The 12,683-nt window shown below is 42.4% G+C and overlaps 1 protein-coding gene across 3 annotated transcripts in view; it reads left to right on the top strand.

The window, feature by feature from the left end:
* The window catches only part of DRAM1 (DNA damage regulated autophagy modulator 1), a 28,148-nt gene extending 17,447 nt beyond the window's left edge, over positions 1-10,701 (top strand). For 2 of the 3 annotated variants that reach the window (XM_044988429.1, XM_044988445.1), the window contains exons 5-7: positions 4,494-4,552; positions 7,875-7,967; positions 9,187-10,701. In XM_044988429.1, the coding sequence (XP_044844364.1) occupies positions 4,494-4,552; positions 7,875-7,967; positions 9,187-9,231 (197 nt within the window). In that variant the 3' untranslated portion in view covers positions 9,232-10,701. The remainder of the gene's footprint in view (positions 1-4,493; positions 4,553-7,874; positions 7,968-9,186) is intronic. The other variant, XM_044988437.1, reaches the window with a different exon arrangement.
* The last annotated feature ends 1,982 nt before the right edge of the window (positions 10,702-12,683 follow it).

The following is a 12,683-nucleotide window of genomic DNA, read 5'->3' as shown; positions in this document are numbered from 1 at the left end:
TGCACACTGCACCCCATTCCACACCCCGCACTCCCTCCCACACCCCAACCCGTGCCCCAGCCCTACATGCAATTTCCCTACCCAGATGTGGCCCTCGGGCCAAAAAATTTGCCCACCCCTGTTCTAGCCTGTATTGTCTCCTCCTGTATAAACAATCTAGCCATCTTCGGAGTGTTAGCTAGAGGAACTAAATACAGTAACTCCTCACTTAACGTTGTAGTTATGTTCCTGAAAAATGCAACTTTAAGTGAAACGATGTTAAGCAAATCCAATTTCCCCATAAGAATTAATGTAAATGGGGGGTTAGCACCAGGGGTGGGGGGCTCAACCCTCAGCTCGCACACTCCACCCCTTCCCCCAAGCCCCCAACTTTGACCCGCCTCTTCTCCCCCCCACCTCCTCCCCCTTTACTTTGCACGCTGTATCCTGGCTCCTCCCCCTCCCTTCTAAATGCCGCAAACCAGCTGATTGCCGTGTTCAGGAGAGAGAGGGGAGGTGCGCTGAGTCCTCGCTCCTCCCGCCTCCCTCCTGCCTGGGGCACTTAGCTGGCTTGCGGCATTTAGGAGGCACGAGGTGGGGAGGAGTGAGGACTTGGCGCATGCTCCTCCTCCCTCCCCCCCCGCAGCAATCAGCTGGCTTGCGGCATTTGGGATGGAGGGAGAGCCTGGGCGCCGAGTCCTCACTCCTCCCCCCTGCCTCCAAAAGGCTGCAAGCCAGCTGATTGCCGCAGGCAGGAGGCTGGGGAAGCAGGCAGCCAAACAACGTAAGTGTGAAGCATTGCATAACTTTAAATGAGTATGTTCCCTAATCGATTAACAACGAAACAACGTTAAGTGGGATGACTTTAAGTGAGGAGTTACTGTACTGAAATGCGTAAATTCCCATTACGTAGGCACTTTCTGCCTCAATTTCCTCTCATTGAGCTCCCAAAAATAATCCAGAGAGTCTTTCTGTCCACTAACTCCCCTGCTTGGAGTCTGCATTTATTAACAAAACAATCCTCAACTTGCAGTCCCAACATAATGGACTCCCAGCTCTTTTTAGCTAGAGTCCTTCCACAGACCTCTGCCTTCCTTGTCCAACTCTCTGACTTCTAGAAGTCAGCGGGCAACCTTCCTCTGCTACTGTCCTGGCCCTCCCTTGCTTTCTCAGGGTCTTACTCCCAGGCTACTTCCCTGGAGTCATCAGCTTCTGCTTAGACCTTTCTTCAGAGCCAGCCACAGTAACCCAACTTACTCCCTTTGGGCTAGTCCACACTTACCGTCCGGGTCGACGCGGTGAGTTCGACTTCTCGGAGTTCGAACTATCGCGTCTGATCTAGACGCGATAGTTCGAACTCCGGAAGCGCCGCGGTCGACTCCGGTACTCCACCACTGCAAACGGCGGTGGCGGAGTCGACCTTGGAGCCGCGGAGTTCGACCCCGCCGCGTCTGGATGGGTGAGTAGTTCGAATTAGGGTACTTCGAATTCAGCTACGCTATTTACGTAGCTGAATTTGCGTACCCTAATTCGAACCCCCTTTTTAGTGTGGACCAGGCCTTTGATTCCCTTTCTCCAAACAGTTCTCTGCCCTTTATGAGGCCCACATGGGGGCAGGTGACAGCCTGAAACAATCAGTCCTGCCCCCTCTGGCTAGGATATAGTTAATTAGCATACAGGGGGTATGATTGAACAGGGTTGGCTAGCCTCAGGCCTCCTGGACCTTAAAGGGGCAGACCACCTTGCCATCTTAGTATGTGCAATAATTTACTCCTGGAGGAATTTTGTTCCAAAAAATTAAAAATTCTGTGCACAATACATTAACATTCTGCAAATTTTATTTGTCAAAATAATACTACCTAATCACACCAGTTTCAATTAGTTTGGTAATGTATTTCAAAATACCTGTCAGCAAGTATATCTGTAACAGTACAGAGACACACTAAAAAATCCCCCAGGAGTAGAGAGTTAAAGAATCCCCTATGACAACGCAGTTCCTGTTTCTCTTCCCCTTCCCTCTCCCAGAGCCTAGCTGAGGGGACTAGACACCCACAGCCCAGCTGCAGGAGCCCCCCAGCCCAGATATCCCCCAGAGCCCAGCCATGCTGCCCCTTGCCCAGGTACTCACACCCCTCCCCACCAAAGGCCAGCCATGGCTCCCCCCAGCCCATACACCCATCCTCCTATTCCCTGCCCAGCCCAGACACCCATCCCCACTACCCTCGGAGCCCAGAGAGAGAAACAGGCTGATGCTGGGTCACAGGCTTCTGTGGAGTTTCCTGCACACCACTGTCTCCTTCCCTCAAGGCACGTGGGGAACTGCAGCTGCTGGGAACCGTCTAGCTCCCTCCCCCACCCCCTGGCAGTGTCTTCTATGTGCTAGCTGGGCTCTGCTGGGTCCAGCGGCCTCCAGTAGCAGCCAGCGGCATTGCAGCCAATTTCTATGGGGGGAAAGGAAATTCTGAGCACACAACATTAATTTCTGCAAAATTCTGCATTGCACAGTGGCACAGAATTCCCCCAGGAGTAGCAATAGCATGCAGCAATTGAAGTTATACAAATGTTTCAGAAGGCAGATTATGACTTAACGTGCTCACATTCACAGCTTCTCCAGCTCACAGTGGTGAAAATTGTTAGCTTAACACAGGACTGCTGGTTGTCAAGTATACTTCTTAAATTTGCAACTTCTCTCACTCACGGTGGTGAATGTTCAAAATGCAACTCATGACTGACCCACATCACTATGCTGGATAATGCCAAGTATATTTATGTACTCGTCTTCTCACTTCAACCTGTTTCTTTCTATTGTTTTGTATTTTAAATATTTGTAATAGCTTTGTGTATGTGAAGAGCTCAGGAATACTTGTTTGTAAATCTGGTAAGAAATCCTGCTCTGGGAAAACTGAAGTTTATTTTATTATGCTGCGTGGCCATGTCACATGGAAACTAAAAACAGACCAAAGACGACAAATAATATTCACTTATTTCATAATCTGTATAATTGCTGACTGTCTTGTGATTCTGCTGGGCTTGTGACAGCTGCACTATTAGTGAGAAAAGGAACTCTGCTGTGAAGTTCCTGTAGAAAAAAGAACGTTTTTCTTGTATATAAAATGTATATTTTATACAGATACATTTAAATTTAAAGAAAAGTTATGATCACTTGTGCGCCAACTGCTCTATTGGTGCATTCAACCTAATTGACAGGACAGTGTTCTTGTATAAACTTACTATGAGCTGCTAGATATGAGTCACAGCAACCAAGCCTCTGGAAGAGAAATCACCTCTGTTGATCATTGTTTTAATCCTTCTGGTTCAGATGAGTAAACTGTAGTGAACAGGACTACTACTCATTGACAGGTTTCGGAGTGGTAGCTGTGTTAGTCTGTATCAGCAAAAACGACGAGTCCTTGTGGCACCTTAGAGACGAACAATTTTATTTGGGCATAAGCTTTCATGGGCTAAAACCCACTTCATCAGATGCATGGAGTGAAAAATACAGTAAGCAGTATCTATATTACAGGACATGAAAAGATGGGCATTGCCTTACCAAGTGGGAGGTCAGTGCTAATGAGGCCAATTCATTTAAGGTGGATATATAATATATACTGCTTACTGTATTTTTCACTCCATGCATCTGATGAAGTGGGTTTTAGCCCATGAAAGCTTATACCCAAATAAATTTGTTAGTCTCTAAGATACCACAAGGACTCCTCATTGTTTTTACTACTCATTGAGTTGATATGGCAGTTGCTCCTTGGTATTATTATTTAAACTTATAATAAATCCAGTGACAGATGAACCAGAGTGAAACCATTAAACTTCAGGCTAGAAAATGTTTGGGGGGATTTTTTTCATTACAGTGCTATCTCAATCCTCATCATGTGACTAGGTTCCTCCTGCCACGTATAGCCTTAGAAACCAAAGGATGATCAAAGCTTAGTCATGAAGATCCTACTCAACCCCTTCTTTTTGGCACCCACAGTTTCCCCTTTATACTGGACTAGATGGCCTCAGTGGTCATTCTCTGGCTGGGAGACTTGGTGAACTAACTTCTTAGAGGTTAACCAGAGTGTCAGTCCACAGACAGGGGCCTGCACCAAAGCCCACTGAAGTCAACGAGAATCATTCTGTTCACTTCAGTGGGCTTTGGATTGGACTGTAAATGACAAGCAGTGTTCACACAAATGATTACACATCTTAGCCATACAGCCAGAGTCTACTCTTGGTTTCTTCTCCTGTGCATAAGAATGCCTCATCTCACCATCCTTCCTTTGCAAAGACCCCTAATCTTATTTATTCAAAGCATCTTTTGTGTTGATCACTATAAGACCCTTTGTGGGAATATACTATGTTTGATTGGCTTTTTAATATTCTGTTTTTATACTGCAGTGTAACTTGTTTGGTGTCTTCAATCTTAGAGAATGGGGACAGGGAATGCATTATAAATAGAAATATTTTCATTATTATTCATTAAGCAATTTTTATGATTTCCTTTACATTATTTTCCCCAGTGATTGCATGTGCGTCATTAATTTCCATAACAAAAGTTGACTGGATTCCAGGAGAAAAGGTAAACCCTTAGTAGGTAACCAATTTAATCCTGCAGCCTATTAGCATGGGTAAGCGATGCTATGTACTTTTAAGCCCATGTAAGAACAAGAGCACAAGGAATTTAAATAGTGTATGACCATAAACAAGCTGTCAAACCTCTGGCATTTCCCTATTTAGGGAAAAAACAGTTAACAGCCGGGCTTCTTAAAATCAGTGATGGGGAAACCTTAAAAGGGTTGGACTTTCATTTTAAGTAAGCACCCAAAGTTCCAGGCAATCTGATTATGCAAAATTGCGTGAGAAATCTTGTTATAAAACCTCCCTAGAAGTGAGTTGTTTCAGCACTTTTACTTCCTTATGCAACCACATTCTCAAAAAATGAAATTAATAAAACAATCAATCTGATCTTCAACCCTCAAGGATATCTTGGTTTGAATTATGGATGATGGTTTAGCTCTGGTCTTTATTTTACTGTACTTTTCAGCATCCCTAATTAAAGCCTTGCCCCGATTAAGCATTTAGGGTCAGATCCAAAGCCTTTTGCAGTCAATAGCAGTCTTTCCATTAACTTAAATGGCCGATGGATCAGGATCTTAGAGCACTTGTGGTGATGACTGAGAAGGATCTCAAAGTTGGATTTGTAAAAGCAGCAAAGAGTCTTGTGGCACCTTATAGGCTAACAGACGTTTTGGAGCATGAGCTTTCGTGGGTGAATACCCACTTCGTCGGATGCATGTAGTGGAAATTTCCAGGGGCAGGTATATATAAGCAAGCAAGAAGCAGGCTAGAGATAACAAGGTTAGTTCAATCAGGGAGGATGAGGCCCTCTTCTAGCAACTGAGGTGTGAAAACCAAGAGAGGAGAAACTGGTTTTGTAGTTGGCAAGCCATTCACAGTCTTTGTTTAATCCTGAGCTGATGGTGTCAAATTTGCAGATGAACTGAAGCTCAGCAGTTTCTCTTTGAAGTCTGGTCCTGAAGTTTTTTTTGCTGCAGGATGGCCACCTTAAAGATCTGTTATTGTGTGGCCAGGGAAGTTGAAGTGCTCTCCTACAGGTTTTTGTATGTTGCCATTCCTAATATCTGATTTGTGTCCATTTATCCTTTTCCGTAGAGACTGTCCAGTTTGGCCATGTACATAGCAGAGGGGCATTGCTGGCATATGATGGTCTTATATTACATTGGTGGACGTGCAGGTGAATGAACCGGTGATGGTGTGGCTGATCTGGTTAGGTCCTGTGATGGTGTCGCTGGTGTAGATATGGTGTAGATATATCTATGCCCACATATCTACACCAGCGACACCATCACAGGACCTAACCAGATCAGCCACACCATCACCGGTTCATTCACTTGCACGTCCACCAATGTAATATAAGGCCATCATATGCCAGCAATGCCCCTCTGCTATGTACATGGCCAAACTGGACAGTCTCTACGGAAAAGGATAAATGGACACAAATCAGATATTAGGAATGGCAACATACAAAAACCTGTAGGAGAACACTTCAACTTCCCTGGCCACACAATAACAGATCTTTAAGGTGGCCATCCTGCAGCAAAAAAAACTTCAGGACCAGACTTCAAAGAGAAACTGCTGAGCTTCAGTTCATCTGCAAATTTGACACCATCAGCTCAGGATTAAACAAAGACTGTGAATGGCTTGCCAACTACAAAACCAGTTTCTCCTCTCTTGGTTTTCACACCTCAGCTGCTAGAAGAGGGCCTCATCCTCCCTGATTGAACTAACCTTGTTATCTCCAGCCTGCTTCTTGCTTGCTTATATATACCTGCCCCTGGAAATTTCCACTACATGCATCCGACGAAGTGGGTATTCACCCACGAAAGCTCATACTCCAAAACGTCTGTTAGCCTATAAGGTGCCACAAGACTCTTTGCTGCTTTTACAGATCCAGACTAACACGGCTACTCCTCTGAACGTTGGATTTGTGGACAAGCTATACCACAGGAGGGAGTACTTTCTCCACAGATGAAGTAAAAGAATGCAGTGTCTGCATCTCGTTACCAAAGTTTATACGGGTAAGCTGGGCAACATGCTTAGACAAGTTTCAGAGTGGTAGCTGTGTTAGTCTGTATCAGCAAAAAGAATGAGGAGTACTTGTGGCACCTTAGAGACTAACAAATGTATTTGGGCATAAACTTTTGTGGGCTAAAACTCACTTCATTGGATGCATGCAGTGGAAAATACAGTAGGAAGATATATATACACAGAGAACTTGAAAAAATGAGTGTTGCCATACCAACTATAACGAGACTAATCAATTAAGGTGGCCTATTATCAGCAGGAGAAAAAAAAACGTTTGTAGTGATAATCAGGATGGCCCATTTCCAACAATTGACAAGAAGGTGTAAGTAACAGTAGGGGAAAAAATTAGCATGGGAAAATAGTTTTACTTTTTGTAATGACCCATCCACTCCCAGTCTTTGTTCAAGCCTAATTTAATGGTGTCCAGTTTGCAAATTAATTCCAATTCATCAGTTTCTTGTTGGAGTCTCTTTTTGATTATTTTTTTTGTTGGAGTATTGTAACTTTGAGATCTGTAATTAAGTGACCAGGGAGGTTGAAGTGTTCTCTGACTGGTTTTTGAATGTTATAATTCTTGATGTCTGATTTGTGTCCATTTATTCTTTTGCATAGAGACTGTCTGGTCTGGCCAGTGTACATGGCAGAGGGGCATTGCTGGCACATGATGGCATATATCATATTGGTAGATGTGCAGGTGAACGAGTCTCTGATGGTGTGGCTGATATGATTAGGTCTTATGATGGTGTCCCTTGAATAGATATGTGGACAGAGTTGGCAACAGGCTTTGTTGCAAGGATAGATTCCTAGGTTAGTGTTTTTGTTGTGTGGTGTGTGGTTGCTGGTGAGTATTTGCTTCAGGTTGGGGGCTGTCTGTAAGCGAAGACTGGCCTGTCTCCCAAGATCTGTGAGAGTGAGGGATTGTCCTTCAGGATAGGTTGTAGATCCTTGATGATGCGCTGGAGAGGTTTTAGTTGGGGGCTGTAGGTGACAACTAGTGGCGTTCTGTTACTTTCTTTGTTGGGTCTGTCCTGGAGTAGGTGACTTCTGGGTATTCTTCTGGCTCTATCAATCTGTTTTTTCACTTCAGGAGGTGGGTATTGTAGTTTTAAGAACACTTGATAGAGCAATTCCAAAAATGTAAGCAAGACCAGCCATTTACAGATTTGATATTTCCCTACATGTACATTAATGAGAATTTCTATTTTTGTTTGATTTGCCATTTCAATCTACCATTCCATGTTAATTTTGTTTTAGTGTTTTATATGGAAGTGTCTTTTGTTTCTCATTTCCATCAGGATTATACTTATCATTTTGTGAGTGCAATCTGCGAATGGACAGTGGCCTTTGGTTTTATCTTCTTCTTCCTAACCTTCATTAGAGATTTTCAGGTTGGTATTTATGAGCCTAAGCAGTAGTTAAAAAGGACTATCAATTATATAGTGATGGGTACTATAGAAATTAATAATTTTTAACCTGAGCTAGAAAGGTCAAAGGTATTCACATGCAGATTTTATAACAACACACAGCTTATTTCTGGTCTTCCACCAGGAACATTTTTACTTTAATTATTTAATCATTCAAAATCCAGTGCCAGATCCTGAGCTCACTTAGACACATGAATAAAGTTATCAATTTACCTATGTGTTTGCAGGATCAGACCCTGTAAATTGTAAGGTAAAAGTGTGTAACATGGCACCAAAATAAGTGAAGTAACTCACTTTGACTTGAAAACGTTTTGTTTTTAAGAGGGATTTTATGTAAAAATTCACTTCATTTCAATCAGACCTTCCTCCCCCCCGCTTTTTATTGTTTAAAGTTGTCCACTTCGATTTATACTCTCCAATAATTTGTGGAAGGATGTACTTGTCATTCATTTTTCCTTTTTAACATAAAATACTTTTAAAAATATTGAAGTGAAAGCCTTCTAGGGGGGAGAGATTGCACCTTGATAGAACTGAGCTGATTGTTTAGTGTTGAGCCTCTTGCGTATTTATTGCCATACCACCAACTGTGGTATCTGTTCTCTGAAAATAGCATATGTGCATAATGCATTTCTAGACACAGCACCCTACTTGCTCTCTCTGCCACCAGCAGGACTCTCATATCATGGCTAGACAATGCAATAGTCAAACATAGGGCTGGGTAGAGCAGCTTCAAATTACACACAACTCAAACTGTTACAGTATGAAAGATTTAACCAAACATACGCACACGGTTTTTTTAAAATAAACAAACAGAAAATGCAAATATCTTATCCTAATTTACATCCTACAATAGAACATGAACAAAATATGAAAACTGTCAGATTTAGGCACTCAGAGAAAGGGTAAGTCTTACAGCACTGCACACAGTTCACACACTGCAATTTCAGACTCCAGTCTCTGACACTTTTTAAACCAACACAGACAGAAAACCAACCTGTGTATTACAATTCAAACACCAAACTCTAAACAAAAATCTTTTCCCTTCCAAAATTCCAAACGCTCTCATCAGGTTCTACCTTTTGCTAAAACATCCCAACGCAGTCGCTGTGGTCCCTAGTATTGCACAGCACAACACTATGTAATGTATTTATATTAAAGTGATCTTATTTTATTTTTCCTATAGGGAGTTACCTTAAGGATATTAACAGAAATGCATGAAGACTTCTGATGATAGAGAAATTATATTTTTATCAATGAACATTGTAGGATTTTTTTTATTAAAGAAAATGTTGCAGTGAAACGAGGGATTTCAGTGCTGATATGACATGAAGCCACTGCATCAACTCTGCAATCTGCATAATCCTACCCAAGGACACCTTTTTAAAACTAACATTTCTAAATGCACTTTTCTCCTGAATGGGCTCTCTTTAGTCTGCAGCCTTGCAATATTTTTTAATTTTTAATACTGTTTGATAATTTAAAAAAAGGTGACCTGTAAAAGCACTTTCAAAGTCTGTCAAAGTGTAAAACAGAGGCTCCTCAACTTTTCACTTTAGAGCACATGCTGGTTTTTCCATTAATAGTAGTCTGATTAATGGCAGTAGTTTTAAACTGAAAAGGAAAATACGGGTTTCATATTATTTGCAAAGTGTCAAGAAAGTGAACAAAATTAAATCAGTTTAATTTTAATTAGCATGTTAGATTGTGCTTTTCTCCCACATTTTGAATATTTTTTTTGTCAAGGTCTATGCCCTGTTAAGTTGCAAGACACTGGGTGGGAGGAAGAATATGATGTGAGCAGACATGGGTAACTTTGTTTTGTGGTTTACTGGATTTCAGCACTTATACTGTCAAGCTAATGGGTACATTATAAATATCCTAGATGGAAGTCTAGACTGTTAGTATTGCTTGAAAAATGTTTTCTGCTCATCAGTTTCTGGGGTTTTGTGAGAACAAGCCCATTTCTTCTTCCCTGTAGAAAGCTAAAAGCTCATTTTAATGGTGGCTACTGGGTAGCTTAAAACTTAAGATGTAATGGGAAGGCACGGGATAATAAAATATTACTTTTCAGAAACAGAGGGAAATTGGATGGTCTGACATCTTAATGCTGTTTGACTAACATGGGCAAGGTCTTCCAGCATACCTTTCTAACCAATGACAGCAGAAGGAGAGCCTACCTTAGAGTCATCAAAAAGAGAACTGAAGAGGGAGGAGAGGAGCCACTTATGTTATATAAAGGAACTGAATATCATTACTGGAGGGCATCTAAGATTGAGATAGGCCGTGGGATATGCTGCTAAATTTTTTTATACCTTGTTTTTTAAAGAAACTATTACTGCATTTGAAGTGTCTGGGATGGAAGTTTGTTATAATAATTGAAGAGTCTGCCATATTACAACTAACCAGGACTTAGCATTTGCTAGTATCTGGAGGCAGAAATATTCTTCATGGACTACAGAGAAAAGACAAAATTTCATTGGCTCCATACAGGGTACTAACCACTGAGCTATCAGGCTAGTTCAGCAAAAATTGTACTTTCCATGGCATATCACAATCATTTGCAGAAATACTGTTGATTGTCATTAGGGGTTAATTTTATATTAAATGTCATGTACGCTATCAGTAAAGAGTAATGTCTAAGACTTGCCAGCTGCTAATGCATCCTTTGATATGTATATTAAACTTAAAGCCAAATTCAGTTGAGTCTCCATTTCTTTTATTAATAACTTGGGGGGAAAAAATCTACGAAGTTTCCTTTTAAGATTCTCCACAGCCAAAATAGTGTGACTTTTTTTGTCTGCTTGACAGCACTGGCGTCTTTGCTATCTGTAGTGTTCTGTTTGCCTTGAATTTGAAAGTGTAACCATGACGCTTGCTGTTGAAAACCTAGTCCAGACAATAAATGCAAGAGATGTGCCTGGTTGATTAGAAAATGTGTGTCCTATGGGGAAAAAAGACACAATGTTATATAGCATTTATTTTGGTACCTCACAAGGATGTAGGACTCACAATAACTTCAAAGAAAAGGGAACTTTAAAAAAAAGAACAACAGATTTTAGAAACCTGGGAAAAAATAGGAAATTTGAATTCATAGACACCATATGAAGCACAATGAAGAATATTTCATTAGCGTGACAGAAGTTATGTTAGTCACATGTGGGATGCTTACCCTGTATTTTCAGTCACAGAATCTTGACACCAAATACATGTCGAGCCAGGATACGGAACCATAAGGAGGAAACACCACTTGCATGATTAAATGGCAATGCACACAAGTGTATTCTGGCCAAATAACAGAAATCCAGCACAAATAATAAATTAAACCAAAAATGTGGTAAATTAAATAAGAAGAAAGAAGAAAGCTGAACAGCAACTAGTGAGAGAGACATTCCCTGTCTTCCTGAGAGTCCACGCTGCCAGCCTATTTTTACATCTGAGCCAGAATTTCCCCCTTGCTTAAGGAACTACATCTAACAAGAAGAGTGCTGCATATGTAACGCTGACAGACCCCGGTCATCAGTGAGCAGGATCAAACCGGGGACCTCTGAAGCTTAGTGCATGAGCCTCTACAGCATGAGCTAAAAGCCAAATGCCTGTTAGCTAAGGCTGTAGCGCAGTCTCATTTTATCTCTCTAAGGGGGTATGTCTACACTACGAAATTACTCTGATTTTACAGAAGTTGATTTTTGGGAACAGATTGTATAAAGTCGAGTGCATGCGTCCACACTAAGCACATTAATTTGGCGGTGTGCATCCACAGTACCGTGGCAAGCGTCGACTTTCGGAGTGGTGCACTGTGGTAGCTATCCCACAGTCCCCGCTGCTCACTGGAATTCTGGGTTGAGCTCCCAATGCCTGATGGGGCCAAAAATTTGTCGTGGGTGGTTATGGGTAAATGTAGTCAGTCACCCCTCCCTCTGTGAAAGCAACAGCAGACAATCATTTTGCGTCCTTTTCCCTGGATTGCCCGAGCAGATGCCATAGCACAGCAAGCATGGAGCCCGTTCAACCTTTTTTCACTGTCACTGTATGTCTACTGGATGCTGCTGACAGAGGTGGTACTCCAGTGCTACACAGCAACAGCTCCTTGCCTTTGCAAGTTAGCAATGACGGTTACCAGGCACACTGTACTGTCTGCTGCTGTCATGGGTGCTCCTGGCCGGCCTCTGTGAGGGCACCTGGACAAAAATGGGAACGACTCCCCAGGTCATTCTCTTTAAGTTTTGTCTAATGGAGATTCAGTGCTGCCTAGACTATCAGGCAAGCCTACTAAAGAACCACAGATACAAGTGGCTGCTCCGGCTCAGAGCCACAGACATCCCGCAGAAATGATGAGCTGCATGCCATTCTCAGGGGTGCCCGTACAACAACCCCACCCGTTGCTTCCCTCCTCCTCCACTCCTCCCGGGATACCTTGGCAGTTATCCCCCCATTTGTGTGATGAATTAATAAAGAATGCATGAATTTGAAACAACACTGACTTTATTGCCTCTGCAAGCAGTGATCAAAGGGGGGAGGGGAAGAGAGGGCGGTTGGCTTACAGGGAAGTAGAGTGAACCATCATTCTGCACTTGCTCAGCCTATAGTTGGACTGCTCCTTACTACTGTCCAGGCTTCATGAGCCATGGGAGCAAGGGGTAGGTTGGGGTAGTTGCGACCGTGAGGTGCTGCTGACTGGGA

This window comes from Mauremys mutica, chromosome 1 (assembly GCF_020497125.1).
Source record: "Mauremys mutica isolate MM-2020 ecotype Southern chromosome 1, ASM2049712v1, whole genome shotgun sequence".
NCBI classification, from domain to species: Eukaryota; Metazoa; Chordata; order Testudines; family Geoemydidae; genus Mauremys; species Mauremys mutica.
Note: the sequence above shows the minus strand (reverse complement) of the source record. Positions and strands in the feature narration are given on the sequence as shown.